The sequence below is a fragment of the Melozone crissalis genome, unplaced genomic scaffold, assembly GCF_028551555.1.
Source record: "Melozone crissalis strain CALT ecotype California unplaced genomic scaffold, PUWL_Pcris_2 ptg000041l_1, whole genome shotgun sequence".
Lineage (NCBI taxonomy): Eukaryota > Metazoa > Chordata > Aves > Passeriformes > Passerellidae > Melozone > Melozone crissalis.
In genome coordinates, this window is record NW_026535819.1 from 1658328 (window position 1) to 1676115 (window position 17788).

At 46.1% G+C, this 17788-nt stretch overlaps 3 protein-coding genes across 4 annotated transcripts in view; 2 read left to right on the top strand and 1 right to left on the bottom strand.

Moving 5' to 3' along the window:
• RABGAP1 (RAB GTPase activating protein 1) overlaps positions 1-6547 on the bottom strand; it is a 60777-nt gene extending 54230 nt beyond the window's left edge. The window contains exons 1-2 of one of the 2 annotated variants that reach the window (XM_054284484.1): positions 6492-6547; positions 21-222 (exon numbers count right to left, since the gene is read on the bottom strand). In XM_054284484.1, coding sequence (XP_054140459.1) covers positions 21-170 — 150 coding nt within the window. In that variant the 5' untranslated portion in view covers positions 171-222; positions 6492-6547. The remainder of the gene's footprint in view (positions 1-20; positions 223-6491) is intronic. The other variant, XM_054284485.1, reaches the window with a different exon arrangement.
• A 335-nt stretch (positions 6548-6882) lies between these two features.
• ZBTB26 (zinc finger and BTB domain containing 26) lies at positions 6883-14106 on the top strand. The gene is made up of 2 exons (XM_054284430.1): positions 6883-6932; positions 8634-14106. Exon 2 carries the CDS (start codon positions 8644-8646, stop codon positions 9958-9960), a length of 1317 nt encoding a protein of 438 aa, XP_054140405.1. The 5' UTR covers positions 6883-6932; positions 8634-8643; the 3' UTR covers positions 9961-14106.
• Positions 14107-14290: 184 nt separating this feature from the next.
• On the top strand, positions 14291-17745 carry ZBTB6 (zinc finger and BTB domain containing 6). Its single transcript, XM_054284173.1, has one exon. The coding sequence runs from the start codon at positions 14371-14373 to the stop codon at positions 15670-15672; it is 1302 nt and encodes a 433-aa protein (XP_054140148.1). The 5' UTR covers positions 14291-14370; the 3' UTR covers positions 15673-17745.
• The last annotated feature ends 43 nt before the right edge of the window (positions 17746-17788 follow it).

The window sequence follows — 17788 nt, forward strand, 5'->3', positions numbered from 1 at the left end:
CTCAGGTTATTGGTTCTTACCTTCAGTCCTGTTTTTTCATCATCACTACCATTATTTGTAGATGGTGTTTCATCCCCTTGCCTGGAAACCAAGACAAAATCTTCACTGTTAAGAGTAGATACCGAGTCTGAAGAGACACTGATTTTTCCAACAGAAGCCTTGTCATCCATGACTTAAAAAGGAAGTTCGATTCATGAATGAGATTAAATATGTTATAAACTCCTGAAAAACAAAAATCATAAAAATACTTATATAAAACTTCATGCTAAATGCTCAAATGTTTCTTTTCAGAAACCTGCTGACTAATTATAAAAACTAACTCATCTGACAGCACAACCAATCTCTAACTCCTCTCTCAGTGCACACTCAAAGTACTGCCCTCATCTTGCTAAGCAGCACATGCTATCACAGCACTGCTTTCCACAGCTCACAAAAGGGAAGTTAATAAAACTCTCTGCAGTATTTCATGGTTATGTCAGTCACCACTTTCTACACATCACACAAAACAGGGCCCTCCATACATACACTCCACTTGCTGACAATTAAGGCCAGCAAAATAAAGTCCATTTACTTCCTTTAATTAATACCTGCCTTCACCTATGTTCACACAAAAATTACTTTTATTTATCAGAGCTCACTGTAGGCTGCAGTCTTTTCCCCCAAGCAAGAGTTAGACCTAACTCCTGATATTTTGCTCTGAAACCTTGGGACATGTAGCAGTTTATGAATCTACACTGAATTTTCTGTACTATAAGGAGCAATAAAAGCAAAGATTTCCAAGAAGCAGGAAGAACAGCGTAGGCTGGCTCAGTACTGAGAAGCAGAGCCAATAGAGGATTTTAAAAAGCTGGAACTGGCACTGAGAGGCATTTGAAGAAAGGAACAAAAGGTAAAGTTCAGCTGCACACCTTGAACTCTACAGCACAGATTCCCAGAATCCATGGCTCAAAACAGACTGCTGTGATAAAAACGGGTGATTAAATTTCTCAGAAACCCAAATATACCCTTATCTCAAAGGCTTGGGTCTTTACAAACTCCCAAACATAATCAAACTCAAATGCTTTTTCAGCCTCCAGTTTTGCCTTCCAACCTGGAAGCACCATCCCAACCTGGCTTCCAACAGCACGGCCAAACAACAGAGACCTGGCACAGCCCACAGCATTCCTGCCCGAACCAGAACAATGCACCAGAAATAGCAAAGCCTGCTTTTATTCCTATCAATGCCCTCCCCACAACCACCAATACAACATGAGGTCTGCCAGGAGGACAACTTCTAACCAATTACCAATCTCATCACTTAGTGATCCTGCAACATGTTTCAGAGAACTGAAGCAGAGTGTAAGAGGAAGAATGGATGTGGTTTGTTCATGAATGACAATGCACCTGTGATTATTTGATTTATTTTCAAAATCATGTGTGGTACTTAGATATCCTTTTCAAAACCATTTTAGGATCCACTGACTTCCAGTGGGAATTACTGGCTGGTAAATGTAGGCATTTTGAGAAGTTCTACACACTGGTATTACTCACAAGTATCTCAAAGGTAGGGCAGAATTCTTAACTGTCAAAGATGCCTTTGTTTTAAGAATTCATATTAAAACATTTCTATAGAAGTTCCATATTGCACCATCTATATAGACACAGATCTCTGAAAATACCTAAATCAAAGATCTTGAAACACAGACTAAAAATAAGCATCAAACACTATATACCCCTTTGGCTTTACTGTTTTCATTCAAACAGAGCAAACTCATCTTCCACACTGAGAGCAGGAGTAGAGGAGCAGGCTTTGATCACAACCAGCTGTAAAGATCATCCCGGCAAGGATCACTTTAGCACTTTATTTTGGTATAGTCTGTCTGTCTTGAAGTGCTAATTTCTCCTATTTCCCAAGTGTTTCAATGTGACACCTTTCCCCAACATCACCTTCAATTCAATAAAAAGCTTCCTGTGCTTTACCAGCTCCTGTCTGGCGTAGGGAGGTGTAAACAAACCCCACGTGGATCCTGGGCCACAGCCAGCCCAGCCAACCCCACAGCAGTGTCACAACACAATTGCAACACCAGGACGTCCCAACCAGCCCAACTCTGCCAGTCTAACAGTGAAGTCTCATGAAATTACACAAGATAGGAGAGCACAGGAAAGAGGACAGTGGAGCAGGCAACCGAGAGAAGCTTTTGATGTAGCAGCAAGCAAAGCTCAGATACCCAGCTGAGCTGGAATCAGCCACAGGGGTTCATTGCATTAATGCTCAAACACTCGAGGTGCAAAAGTAATCTTCAAATATTAAAATATTGCCTGAAGTTAACCAAAATTTCTATATCCTCACACTTTGCTTTGCATGGATTTAATTTCCTCCGTTCCTGGCTATCACTTTGTTCCATAGAGGCTCCCACATGGATCATTTTCCCTGAATCAGAAAGCTCACAATGGCAGAATCCCCACCAGAAAGCCCCCAAGCCCATTAAAATAAGGGCCAGCCTAGAAGGGCACACATCAAAGACCAGCAGAGCAATTATGTGTGGCTCAGGAATCAAACCCCAAGAACAAACAGCAGCAGTGACAGTGCTCTTCAGCAATACCTGCAATTGGTCTGAGACCCAAAGCTTTCTGCTCTCACGGCTCAGCACCAAAGACCTCAGCCAAGCACAGAGCTCAAGGCTTGATGTCCCTCAGAAAGCCAGTGTCTCATCCCTATCATGGAAAGAGACTTTGGTCTGTTTAAGCATAAATAAAATAGGAGCTTTTGAATTCAGCACAGTTTAGCTCCTGACACAAAACTACACCACAATTCAGCAGTGTTTGCCTGAAGGTGTCTTTAAGCTCCACAGGAGACAGAGTGTCTGGGTAAAACATGAACAGAGAGGCAAACTTCTACCAACCTCTTTCCTTGCTCATCTGTGTAATTAAATGGGTGTTCTGGCCTCTCCTCACACAACAAACTATTGGAGAAGTTGCAAAATTAGAAAGTCAGCATGGCTGGCTCTTGGGTCACTGCTTTCAATTTTACTTAAAATTCTGGTTCTCTGTGAAATTCCCCTTCACTGCTGTTACACCTTACTCTCTACTCAAGACAATGTGCAGAGGAAGAGCAGAGACCCCCATTCACCACGATTAAAATCTTGAACAACTGGAAAGCAAGCCTATCAAAAGTTCAGATTAGTTACACACACTTATAAAACATTTATCTTTTACTTTCCCTCCCTTTCCCAAATATTTGACACCTGACTTTGATTTGTGATCAAAGTTTTCCTTCAAAGTTCTGCCAGAATGAATTTAAAAGAGCTTAAAGCAAACAGCATATAGCAAAAAGGAAAACCAGAAAACCTTCAATTTTACACCACTGGAAGAGGCTGAGGCTTGAATGCCACCCTGGGACACGTGCAACAAGTGAAGCACAGCACTTGTAACTATAGCTGGGCTCACTGCAGTTCCAAGGAATACCCATAATAATTTCTGGTGCTTAGAACAGCCATGACCACACAAAAAGACAGAGGGTGAGTGGAAAAATCAATATTTCAGGCATTAACTTCTTCAACCTGAGAGTCAACAGCAGATGTAGCATCCTTAGCACGGAATTTACAGAGAAAAGCAACACAGAAATAAGTTCTGGGTTTCCAGGGCAGAAAAGAGAATAAGCATGAGAACAGGTATGCAAACCAGAGAGGAAAAGGTTTTCTTCCCCATTCATATCTTTCTCAGCTTTCTACCTCAGCTGCAGTTCCTAAAGTGATTCCACAAAGTTTCAATGTATCTGATGCAGAATGCACTAGATAAAGAACACTACAGCAATATTAACTAAATTACTGAAGAGCAGTAATTCATTTGCCATAAAAAGCAAAGTCAGAAAGCTTGGCATGCAAAACAAACTTATTTCCTCTATCCTCCAAAACATGAAATCACCAAGTATAGTGTTAAAAATCATGGAAAATGAGAAGGTGACATGCAGAAAAGACACTGAGGTGGCTGAAATACCTCAATATAATGGATTTTCTGTTTCTATTCCTCTGGCTCCATGTGCAGTTTAACAACAAATCCAGTATGGTTCAGTTTAAAGATACAAAGTTCTGCTTTGCAAGTGTTCATCATTAGCATCTTAGTGTGGGTGAACAGTGGAATTTGTGGCAGAGTTCAGAGGCTTTTACAGAGCACTTTGCAGAGCTGTGCTATGACAGAGAACCCAGCATGCTGTAAGACTGAGCTCCTACAGCCTTGCACAGCTGGGGGTTTTTCTACCTGTACAATTCACCTGGGGCACACCTGTTGTTTTAAAATACATTGCAAGTCCTGAAAAAAGCCTGGAAACACTCCAGGTCAATGCCTGTGTTTTATCACAGCTCTGGGGAAAAAAAACCCCAAGCAGTATAGAAGCAATCAGTAGCAATCTTTTTTCTTCTCACATATCACATGATTAGTCTGCTTAATCATATCAGACCTTTACCCACCTTCCCTGTGCAACACATACCCTCAAATGCAACAAGAAGTCCTTGGCACACAAAATGAAGCAGGAAAGCCAGAGGAATACTGCATGTGAAAGTACAGATTTAGGATGACTAAAGAGTAATCAATAAAAAATAACAACTACAAGTCTAATTTTTCCTTTCATTTTACAACACACTGACAGGTACAGATGTTTCCACTAATTTCAAGAGCCAGAAAGAAAAAAGATATTGTTATTGGGAGATAATGGTGTCTCTAATTCCACCGCTCTCCTCACAGACCTCAGGAAGAAGAGTGAATCACTAGACACTGTATGCAAAACCAGGCATCAGATAAAACACAAGAGTTAAGCCAATGCAATCTCTGTTAATAATCTTTAACAGGTTGATAGCTATTGCCAACATGATTTTTCTTTCAATCCGAATTTGAACTATCCGGCAGAGAACAAAACCCTAATTTTAGGCTCTTGTAATCAGTAAATTCCCCATCCCAGAAACAAGCAGCCCGTCCTGGGAAACTGCAGTTTATAAAAGAAATGCTGACCCGGCCTCAGCCAGCCCAGCACAGGAATGCTGCTGGAATGAATTAACTGTGAGCAGTTGGTTCATCCACGCGCCGCAGCTGACGCTCCCCAGCACCAGCCCCATCTCAGAGCGTGCAGCCAGGACCCAGCACGGGCTGCAGGCTGGGAGGAAGCCAGGGCAGCCAGCAGCTAAACAAACTCTGGGGAGATGCTCCATGTACTGCTGGAGCTGCTCTCATTAGGATGCAAACGCTAACGGGGAGCTACGCTCACCAGACAACCAGAGCGCTGTAAAGATACGCTGTGGAAGAAGCAAGAAAAAAGGAGTTACATTTAGTGTGTGCTACTAACACTGCCTGCACTTAGGGCTGGAAATTGGAAGGAAACCCCTATGCCAAGCTCCACTGGTTAATTTGTTTACTGTGTACACAAAAATAAGTTTGCTCAGGTCCTTGACCTTTTAAGTAGAGGCCTTTAAAAAGAATACAGCATTTCTGCAAGTCAAACAGCAGCGGGCAGCTCCTGTAATAACATGTTTTCTAAGCAGCCAAAAGTCTCAGAAATCCTATCGAGTTGGGCTTTAACAGAACCTGTAAGTAAAACAAAATCTGAAACACAGATCAAGCCATACCTCTATGCCCTACCTGTTCTCCAGCCTGTATTCAAGAAATAAACACAACCTTTTTCCTCTGCCAACCTCTCACATGATTTTTTCCTTCTCTTCAAACCTCTTCTGAATACTTTATCTACTTCTCCTTCTCTCCCCCAAAATGATCAGGCAAATCTACACAGAGATAAACCACCAACTTTACTTGCAGCAATTCCATTTCCACTTAATTTTTGGTGATAAGTGTTTTTAAACCAGCTTCGCATAATCTGTTTGTACTTAATTTTCACTCCTAATAGACACAACCAGTCCTTAAAAATTATCTACTGGGGACATTTTAACTGAAAGAAGCACTTCCTTGACAACAAGAAGGATAAAACCCGCAAAAACCACAGAAGTTATGGTACATGAACCAAATAAAGATTCCTACACGCAACGAAATGCCACATTTTGGGATCCACCTGGAAGCGACAGGCAACAACCGACACCCCGCGACACGGAGAGGGAAAGCGGTGCCCGGGCGGTCCCTCGGTGTCAGCCCCGCGCCGCCCGGGGTGGGATGCGGGGGAAGCCGGCGGCCCCGGGACGCGCACCGAGGCGGGGGGTCCCTGTCCCCAACACCCGCGGCTGAGGAGGACGGGCCGGGCCCGGCGCCCCCGCCTGCCCCAGGACTCGGCCCGGCCCTGCGGGACCCGGGGCGGTGTCACGGCCCCGCTGCCGCCGAGGCCGCGGCCCTTGCGGGCAGAAGGGACGGGGAGGCACCGCGCCGGGCGGGGGACGCGGCCCCGGGGGCGAGGGAGGGAGCCGGCGGCAGCGGAGCGCAGGACGGCCCCCGGCTCCCGCACACCGGGAGGGAGCGGCGGCGGGGCAGCGCCGCGGGAGCGCGGCGGGGACGGGGCGGACAGCGCGAACCGCACCTACCCCGGCCGCCGCCGACGCCGCCGCTCCCGGTGCCGGGCCTGGGCCGCCGCCGCCCCACGTGACCGGGCGGAGGGGCGGCCCCGCCGGTCCTTCCGGGCGCGGCTCTTCCGGCGGGCGGACAATGCGGTTCCGAGTCGCGGTGCTGGGCTGCGGTGGCGCCTGTAGGTCCCGGCGGGCCGGCGGGGCGCGGGCGGCGGCCCCGGAGCGCGGCGCGGAGCGGCCCGCGGCTCCCGCTGCCCCCGCAGGCCGCGCTCGGAGGGCGGCCCGGCCCGGCCGGGGGCGCGGCGGGGCGCGGGGCCGCCCGGGGGGCGCGGCGGGCGGCCGGGCCCGGCCCGGCGCTGGGGCGGCGGCTCACGGCGGGTCTCCTCCCCTCTCTAGGTCCGTAGCCGGAGGCAGGAGCGGCCGCGGGTGCCAGCGCGGGGACGCGGCCCGACGCTACAGGTACCTGCCCCTTCCCTCCGTTCCTCCCGCGGGGCCGGGCCTGGCGCGGACAGCGGCTTCTCCCGCTCTCGCAAAGGGCACCGCGTTCACATTGTTAGGGGATGCTGCGCGGGCTCCCGGCTGAGCTGGGCTGGAATATTCTTTTCCCGGGCCCCGGGATGCGGGGGCCGGGCCGACCCGCGGTCGATAAAGGCCGAGGAAGCACGTGCTTCCAACGGGGAGCCCTGCGCGTCCGACGGGAGCTTGCCTTGGGCTGCCACCCCCCGAGATAACGGGTTTGGGATTCATTTAGTGCTCTTTTCTCTTGGAGATCAGTAGTAGTTGAAACTGAACGTGTGCTAAGGCAAGTCACAACTTTTCGATGTACAGTTTCTCACGATGTGGCTCTTGCAATCTGCCAAAGATGGGCTGAATGGCTGGAATAGCTGTGGTTAACAGCACAGTGTAACTTTAGCGTGGGTGCTTTAACTGCATTCGTATTGTATGAATTTCCAAGGTGGAAAAAACAGACCCACAATTGGACTTCCCTCATCACTGTCCAGAGAAAACACAAAAAGAACCAGTTTGATCATGTGTAAAATTCACTGAAGGTCTATCAGGATGATCTGTTCCTGTCGTTTATATTTGCCAAAGGCTGTTGCCTCTTAAAATTAAGCTTTCAGCCCTAGATATGGGGTCGGTCAGGCAGTGCTGAAGGTGACTGAGAGACTGGGTTCTGCAGGTTCAGCAGAACTGGTTGTAGTGCAGAACGATGCCCTCCCTGCTTCCAAACTTTCCCTGATTCCTGGTTTTTGAAGTCTTCTGAAATCCTTCTGAAATCCTAATTTTTGCATGCCATACACTGGAAGATATGCTTGATGGGGGTGATCAATGAGGAGGTGGTGTCTCCAAATGCTGTATGAGCTGCAAACTGAAAAAGCCCTGATTATTGACAGATGCTTCCAAAAATATTTTTTGAATAGTTGTCTCATGTGGGCACAATGCCATTCTTGTGTGTACACTCAGCTGACACTTCATGCCCCAAGAGAGCAGTATCTGCTTTTATCTATAAACTTCAAAGCTTCCTTTCGAGCTTTATGTGGTGTTTGTAATAGTTGTGAGGTGTAAGTTTTGCTTTGTTTTGTAATTTTATCTGACCAAATCTTGCATCATTTAGTCTCCTGTTATTTCTTCACTTCCTGCAATCCTAGTGCTTTGGCAGGATTGTGTGAGCAGTATTGCATCCAGAATCAGTGTAGTCTTATAAATTGTTAAGCAACTGTTGAAAGACAAAAAACCGGTATTTGGTTTATGGAAGATCTGCTGTTCTTCATTCCAAGTCCTATCAAAACAAGAACAAACTTCCTAGAGAAGTGATCTTCCAAAGAACAGGACTAGACACAAGGCTTCCTGTATTCCCCAGGTATTCAAAATACCTTTACATCCTAACTCTTTAGGATATTGCTTCAGGAGAATTTTGGTCATAGCACCTCCACTTAATATTCAGGCTTCATTACATTAAAAAAGGTAAAAGTTGTTGTAATATGAGATATAAACTTGATTTTTTTCTTACTTGTAATGGACTTCAGTGTGTACCTAGGATAAAAAACATAACGGCTGATAAACACCCACTTTATATTATTACTTTAAATCTTTTTAACCTACCTTTTAGAAAACAAAAAGTACTCATTGTTTGGTTTTTTCTCTGCTGCTTTTTCTTAGGTGTGCCAAAATGTCAGAAAGATCAGATATTCTTCATTTCAAGTTTGACAACTATGGAGATTCAATGTTACAGAAAATGAACAAACTGAGGGAAGAAAACAAGTTTTGTGATGTCGTGGTCCATATAGATGATGTTGAAGTTCACGGGCATAAAATTGTCTTTGCTGCTGGCTCTCCTTTTTTAAGAGATCAGTTCTTACTGAACGACTCCAGAGATGTAAAAATCTCCATCCTGCAGAGTTCAGAAGTGGGGAGGCAGCTGCTTCTCTCTTGCTACAGTGGCACTCTGGAGTTCCCTGAAATGGAGCTGGTGAACTACCTGACCGCTGCGAGCTTTCTGCAGATGAGCCACATCGTGGAACGGTGCACCCAGGCCCTGTGGAAGTTCATCAAACCCAAGCAGCCGCTGGCGAGCAAAGAGTGCGAACAGCAAAGCGACTCTTCTGAGCTCAAGGAGCATCAGGGAGACGATGACTCTCTGCAGCAGGACTCGCCTTGTATTCAGCCTTCAGAAGACAGCATGGACATGGAGGATAGCGATATCCAGATCATCAAGGTGGAGTCCATTGGGGAGGTATCAGAAGTTAGGAATAAGAAGGATCAGAATCAGTTTATTTCTTCTGAACAAACTGCGCTGCATTCCTCAGAGCCTCAACACTTTCTTATCAACTCCACTGTTGAGAACAGAGCAAGTGAAATAGAGCAAAACCACCTCCACAACTATGCCCTTTCGTACGCCGGCAGCGATAACATCATCCTGGCCTCTAAAGATATGTTTGGGCCTAACAACCGAGGGATAGACAAAGGCCTCCAGTGGCACCATCAGTGTCCAAAGTGCACAAGAGTATTTCGGCATCTGGAAAACTATGCTAACCACTTAAAGATGCATAAACTATTTATGTGTCTGCTCTGTGGCAAGACGTTCACTCAGAAGGGCAATCTCCACCGGCACATGAGAGTGCATGCAGGCATCAAACCATTCCAGTGTAAGATCTGTGGGAAAACGTTCTCTCAGAAGTGTTCCTTACAGGACCACCTCAACCTGCACAGTGGGGACAAGCCCCACAAGTGTAACTACTGTGACATGGTCTTTGCGCATAAGCCCGTTCTGAGGAAACACCTCAAACAGCTGCATGGTAAAAACAGCTTTGACAATGCCAATGAAAGAAACGTGCAAGACATAACGGTGGACTTCGATTCGTTCACGTGTAGCGCTGCTACAGACAGTAAGGTCTGCCAGCAGGCTGATGCCAGCCAGGTACTGGATGCAGGGAAGCTGCCTCAGGCCGTGCTCAGTTTAAGAAATGATAGTACCTGCGTCAATTAAGCAATTAAAACTCGCCCTGTGTAGGGATCGTGACTGAGAGGAGCCAACCGTTGGTTTGGCTTCTTCCCTAAACTAGTGGTGTGCCCTGAAAGGCTACAGATGGTTGGATTGCAAAACCTGGCAGGTCTTCAGCCATCGCTCTTAGTCTTACTTGATATTTTCTGTGAATAGCAATCCTCCTTCAGGTTTCTGTCTATGTCTCTACTGTGGATTAAGGGGTTAATTGTTTCATTTCTCTCTGATTAGGAGACTCAAGACTAACACCTTTTGAAAGACTGTTGCTGTGGGCTGCAAGTAAACCATCTGCTGTGCAGTTAGAGGCCTCTCTGTGGCTGGGCAGATGGAGGAAAGCAAAGAGGACAAGTGTGTGAGATAACCCAATATTTTTTTTAAAAGGCACTGGATAACTGAAAACACTCCATATACTCAAATTTAAACTTACCTCTTAAGATTACCTTTCTCTGATCTTACCCCTAGACTCCTGCAGTTGAAATGAAGTATTTTTGTGTCACTTTTGTGCCCTTTCTAAACCTATTTCAAAAAAACTTCTGCTGCCAATCAATGCTCTCTTAAAAACTCTCAGGGTTTTTAACCTCAACATGCATTATGAAAAGATGAAACCCTAAATGATTTGGCAGGGTTAGCTGATCATTGCATAGAGCTGTTCAAACTGAGGATAAATTGCAGCTCTGGAATGTGAGAGGCTGGTGCCTGGAGTGCAAATGTGACCTGTTCTTATGCTGGCATACCTGGGATTTTTAAAGGGCACTCGCCAGTGCATGTACTGAGACAAGCTAAACACTTCAAAGCTAAAAGTTATCCTCCATCTTCCGTAAGTTTTGCATCACAAACCACAACAGCTGTTGGGTTTAGAGCAAAGCTGGAGTGGAGGAATACTGCTTTTTGACACTGTGAAAATAATCTTTTTAAAGCTGCAATGTGTAACAACTCCACGATTTTTTTTTTGCTTTTTTCCTTCCTTAGTTCTTGGTATGTCTTTCCTTGATGTCTAATAAGGGCCACGTGTCACTTAACTTTAAACAAAAATACCTGCTATAAGAACTTAACATAATTTTTTTTGATTTCTTGAACTTTTTTGAAGTGACCGTTAGTGTTTTACAGATCCTAGGATGAGGTATAGGTAGCACAATTTCTATAGGTTAATATATCAGCTATTGACTGTACTCAGCAATACCTCTTGTATACCGCCTTAAACATCAAATGTAGCGGGAATGGCATGTTAATTGGGATTCTGGGGTTACACCATGCTGCTTCTCAGAAGTGCTGTGGAATTATCAGCATCCCAGGCAAGCTGAAAGAAGCTTAATTTATCTGAGGCACACCATTCCCAGTAGAACAGCACTGTTAGTACTGAAGTGTAGCATAGACTAATAATCAAATGGCTGATCCTCGGCAGAGAACTGCTGTTTGTGTTTGGAATAAGGATTTCTTCCAGTGCAGCTCTTTTCCACAAGGTTTGCCGTGAGGCTGAGATTATGCTTCCTACCTAAACATAGTACTGTTGGTGTGTTTGAATGAGGGGTGGGGGTGAAAGGCTGCTATTGTATGGTTAAAAATGTAAACAGGTGTGACCAAAGGTGTGTAGAGCAAAAAGTGTTGTGTATGTCATTATCAAAAGTTGGTCTTGCTCTTCAGTTCTGTGTGTGTAGAAGTCAGGATTTCCTTACGCAGATATTACACTGATGGACGTTAAAACATGTTAATGTTGCAGAACGTTTTCAGAAATCCACATACTTTGAAGTAGAAAAAGAAGGTGATTCTGTGAATCAGTTTTTGCAATTGAGTTCTTGAACTACTGCACTTGACTGTTACACGAACTCTTACATGGACAGCTATGAAGTAAGCAAAGGAAATTACATCAGGGCATTCATCTTTCAAGTTGTAGCAAATATATTTAGGCCTAAAGTCTAACTATTTGAGACATTTTAAATTATTGTTCAGGTTGCTGGGGTAGAAGATAGATAGGTTTGCATGGGAAGAACTGTTTTCCTCTTGAAGCCACCCACTTTCAGAGTTTTGAACTAAATTTGACCATGACAGTTGCATCTGACACTTGCATTCTGTCTTCAGGCAAAATCTTCTGTATTGTCCAAACATTTTGATAATCTATTATTCACGAAATGGAAATAAGTTATAGTGCTATGTCAAAATGAAGATAGACGTGGAGAACAAGAGCTTGCAGAGCCAGGTCAACGTGCTGTAAGGTACTAGTGAACAATCCAAGGCAATATGAATATGGACACAAAAAAGAAAATGGTTTTCTGCCACAGAAAGGAATACAACTGCACAAATGCTGGAAAACGTGGCAGCAAAATGAACAGTATCGAAAGTTTTGTCTATCTGGAAAGTTTTGATTTTTGTGAAATTATGAAGCTGTAATGTTACTGTAAGGAGAATACAGCTTGTTGAAGTAGCTGTGGGTGACTTGAAGCTGATACGAAGAGACAAGGAGTTTCCTGAGAAACGAAAGAAATCATTTGGTCAAGATGCACAGGTGTTCAGTCCACCCTGTGCTGTGGTAATTTGGATGGCTGAGAAGGCCAAGACTGCTGGGCTGCTCAATTAAAGGCTGCTGTGGTGTTTGGCAAGAGCACGGCATAAATAAATAGGAAAAAGCAGAAATGCAGAAGATGTTCTTCACTGAAAATGGACACATCTGTTGTATGAAAAGTGACTTTTACTAATGTCTGCTTTTGGCCTGGCAAAAGGGTGCAGACCAAAAGATTTGTGCAGGAGATGGCTGTGTGACTCCAGAAACACTGGAGCTCGGAGGGCACTACGCTGATGCAGAGTGCACTGGTGGTAGAGTTCATCGAGAATTTGCCCCTATATGGAAAGACAAGTGAAGAGTATAGAAGAGGTAATAGAAAAGCAAGATCTGGCTAATGCTGCTTCTCTGAATTACAGATTTAGATGGAGTGAGAATTATGGTAAATGGAAAATGCAGAGGCAGCTCAATTATAGAGTAAGATGAACTTAATTGTCCATGTATGTAAAATGTTGTCTTCATTGCAATGTCCCGAGTAGTGAAAGATTAGATCTGTTGGTTGTTGCTACTGATGCTGCATATTCAGATGAGGACTATGGCAGTTATCATAATCTGTGTGTTACTGTGTAGAATACCATTTGCTGGTAAGTGGATAGTCTCACAAATTAATGTGCTGTACAACTTCCTGCATATCCTAAAAATAACTGAAGTCTATTACAAAAGTATTTTAATAACTCCTCAGTATATTAGGATTTTTTTTAAGTTGGCATTTTATTTATTTATATTATATAGAAGAAGGAATTTTTAGAATTTAGGTTTGCCAGAGGTTTGGGCTCACCACTTCTCTGAGTGATGGTAGCTTGTGTAGCATGTGTTCCTGCAGCACGTGCTGCAACTGCACAGCCTCCTGCATAGATCAGGGATGAGTCTTTCCTTAATTTATTTTTCTTTTAGAAGACATGTTTTGCAAGTTAGTAACTGATGAATTTGAAGTGTCAGTCTTTCTCTCCCCTAGCTTTTTGTCAAAACTTAGCTGCTGCTGACCTTTTGTTGAAATAACATAGAAATTAATTGTGTGGGGCTCATTATGGTTTTGGAGTCACTGGGAAGAATAAAAGTGAGGAGGGAGAATCAAAATGTGATACAAACTGAAACTGTTCGGACAACTCCAAAGTCACGTTAAATGTTAATTTTTATAAACAAGGAGGGGGACATAGTGGTGCCTCCCGACTTGGTAAGGGGTGAGAAGGCAGGTCGGACGCCTTTCCTTTGAGATTGTATAATCGATGGACTGAGCATTAGCTACCTCTTCACTGACTGGGCAAAAGTCTTACACTACGTGTGATAACCAAAGCAGGCGGGTCGGCGGCTGCCGGGCGTTGTCCCGTGGCCGTGAAGAAGCCAGCAGCTCGTCCCGGCGGCGTTCGGGCCGGCGCTTCGCCGTTCCCCCGGCGCGTCCCGGCTGATGGCGAGGAGGAGCCCCGGTAGCCGCTCCCCGGGATGCCTTACGGGGGCGGACACGTCGCTACCTCTACCGAACGGTGGGCGAGGCGCGCCCCGGTGCCGGTGCGGTTTCCCCCAGCGGCAGCCGCTGTAGCAGTGCCAAGTCTTCTAATAAACGTGCTGCTAACTCTGTCTGCCGCCGCCTCTCATTTCCACCGCGGTCTCGGCGCACCGGGGGCGGGCGGGCGGAAGGGGCGGGCGGGGAAGCTGTTCCGGGGCGCTGCGGCATCGGCGGCGGAGCGGCACCGGCGGCGGAGCGGCACCGGCTGCGGGCAGCGGCGGGGAGAGGGGGGAGCGGGATCGCGGGCGGCCCGGGAGCCCCGGGACAGCGGGTCCTGCCCGAGGCGGGGGTGGGCTGAGCCCGGCCAGACGCTCCGGCCGTGCCCGCGGGCCCCGCCATGGCGGCGGACTCGGAGGTGCTGCACTTCCAGTTCGAGCAGCAGGGCGATGCCGTGCTGCAAAAGATGAACCTCCTGCGGCAGCAGAACCTCTTCTGCGACGTGTCCATCTACATCAACGACACCGAGTTCCAGGGGCACAAGGTGATCTTCGCCGCCTGCTCCACCTTCATGCGCGATCAGTTCCTGCTCAACCAGTCCAGGCAGGTGCGGATCACCATCCTGCAGAGCGCCGAGGTGGGCAGGAAGCTGCTGCTCTCCTGCTACACGGGCGCGCTGGAAGTCAAGAGGAAGGAGCTGCTCAAGTACCTGACGGCCGCGAGTTACCTGCAGATGGTTCACATTGTAGAGAAGTGCACCGAGGCTTTGTCCAAGTACTTGGAGATCGATGCTTCCATGGAGAGCGGTACCCAGGCTGCTGAGGGGTGCCACTCCTCGGATGCTGAACTAAGGAGCGGGGATGAGGTTTTAGATAAAGATTGTGAAATAATCGAGATCTCTGAAGACAGCCCAGAGAACGAAGAATACCCCGTGAAACAGGAGGATGGAGATGGGGATGGGGATGGGGATGGCCCACACCCTGCAGCGCAGAGCTTGGTGTCAGAAAGGAAGGACACAAAATCCCCAGAAATATCAACAGTGGAAATCGGCTATAAGGATGATGAAATCTGTATCTTCAGAATGGATTCCATGGGTGTGGCAAATGTAGAGAATGATCATTTTCCTCAGCCTTGTACTTCCTCTAAAACAAATCTGTATTTCCCAGAAACCCAGCACTCCTTGATAAACTCTACAGTTGAAAGCAGGAATACAGAAATGCCAGGAAATCACTTTCAGACTTTTGTTGGTGACAATCCAGAAGGAACTTCCAGTGGGGCGAATGGGTTCCAGAGCCTGGAGGATTCTGGCAGCTCATGGCGGCACCAGTGTCCAAAGTGTCCCAGGGGCTTTCTGCACCTCGAGAACTATCTCAGACATCTGAAAATGCACAAACTCTTCCTGTGCTTGCAATGTGGCAAAACATTCACGCAGAAAAAGAATCTCAACAGGCACATCCGGGGGCACATGGGGATCCGGCCCTTCCAGTGCATGGTGTGCTTGAAGACCTTCACGGCTAAGAGCACGCTGCAGGATCACCTCAACATCCACAGCGGGGACCGGCCCTACAAGTGCCACTGCTGCGACATGGACTTCAAACACAAGTCTGCTCTTAAAAAGCACTTGACTTCTGTTCATGGAAGGAGCAGCAGCGAAAAGCCAAACCTGAACACTATTACAAAAGTTAAAATAGACTATGATTGATAGCTGGGCAATTGTGGAGTCAGACTCCACAAAAAGCTCCTGGCTAGTGAAATTCTAGATGCAATTGCAGTTCCAGATCCCCTGCTAAGGGAGAGAAGCACAAACAGGTGGCTGGTGATCCAAGACAGGCCTTGGAGCAGGGAACCTGCCTGCTCCCTTAAGGCTGCTATTGGTGTCAGTGAAAAAAGGGGTTTCCTAGTTGAAAGTTAACTGAAAAATATGGGAAATTATTTCATGCTTCTCTTCCATTATACTGAGCATATCCTGGTCCCCCAATGATGTTTTATATTCCTTGTTTCAAGGGCAGGCACTGCTGACTTTCAGACTATTACTGATACTGCAATAAGCTGGAGCCTGAGCCATGGTGTTGGTGACAACAGCTGAGGGAAGGGGGTGTTTGTATTTGTTCAGCAAGTCAGTTGTTCCCATCCAGTTCCTGGATCATTCATGGTGAAATCATCTCCTTCCCTGCCCAAACTTTGGTAGATCTTCCAGAAAGAAGATGTGTTTTCATACTCAAGTCTGTGACGTTTAAGGACACACAACAAAGAAAAATCAAGGAACTTTTCAATTTGTCTCTTGCAAACAGAGAATTTGTAAAAGAGAAAGAAACAAACAGTATTGCCTTGCAGTTTATTTGTAACTGGACAGTCCCATGAAAAGGACTTGCTTTTAGTTTTATCAAGTTCTGAATTTTTATAAACTTCTTTCTTCTAATAGTGGGGTTTTTTTCTGTCATACCAGTGTTTTGCACCTGTATTTGATAAGTTTAGTCCTGTTTGTTGCATCATAACATCTGCCTTCATTTTTTACAGATCTTAGCTATATGCACTTGTGTGAAATTCAGCTGTGTGCTGTTGGGTAATCATAGTTTCAATGCTAATTTTGTAAAACAGGCATTTCTGTCTGACTAGCAATGGCTTAGCCATAGAGGTCTCATACCCTGATTCTGTGACACAGTAACACAGTCATGATGTGTGTTTGCAGAAGTGTGTTTGTGCTTTCTCAAAGGTCATTTTAGTTTCATCATGAGCATCGAGCACCCTGTGATGCAGTCTGTGTCTTTGGCTGGTACATGTTTCTTCCACTTAATGTAATATAAATAAAGAGTTATTTCAGTTGTTAATATGAGATAATGGTACTTACAACTAGCAAAAAGCAGTAGTTCTGACTCCTTCCTGTCTGTACCACACTTTCCTTCAAGTTTCAGAAGTGCTGTTCCAAGTTCTTGCTCAAAGTCCAGAAATCTGGCCCAAATGCTTCAGAATCTGGCTGGCTCTAAAATCTAAGACAATAGTTTTTAATGTCACTTCACTTTCCTTCCCTGTGTCTATGAGTGCACCAGCCTGTTTGGGGTTTTATTGATCCGCTACGTGAGGGGTTGGGTGTGTACAATGTCTACCCTGCACTTTCCTGTTGCTACTTGTTACAGGCATGGTCAGGTGTATGCTTGGGTATTTCCCTCATGAGCACTTCCCTGTGTGTCAAAGGGGAAACAGACTGATCTTTTGAAGTGTATTTTCTGTGGGAGCAGGTCCGAGTTGTTTTGGTCGTGCATGTAAACATGAGAGGGAGCTGTGTTGTGTGACAGGCCACCAGCATGTTCTGTTCAGTGGCTGCAGTGTCTCAGTAAGCTTTGTGGACAAACCCTGATCTTGAGCACATGTTCACGTTAGAGGAGTTTCCTCTCCCCCGTCCCTACATGTAACCATGTCTCGTCATAACATAATAAATGAAATGCAAACAAGGCGTTGTGTCAGAAATACATCTCGATTTTTCTGATCACAGTTAATAATTCTGTGCATACCTTAATTTTGGCCTGCTGTGTTGAGTAAACAAGATGTAGTAAACAAAACACGGTGTTCCAGTGGCGGTCATTTAGTAACGCGTTTTTCTGTCCTTTAGAGGGGTCTGTCTGACCCACTTGTGCCATGAATTCTTCCCCCTCAGGAGTCACAGCTCTGCACCACCGTGACCTTGGCTAAGGCCGTGTTATCTCTGCGTGACCGGAGAAGCAGCTGTAGCTCCCGGCTGTGGCTCCGGGGGTGCCGTGCTGGGGCCGCCGTGCCGGGGCAGCGCTCCCACCCCTCAGCGGGCCCCGCCGGCCTGAGGCGGC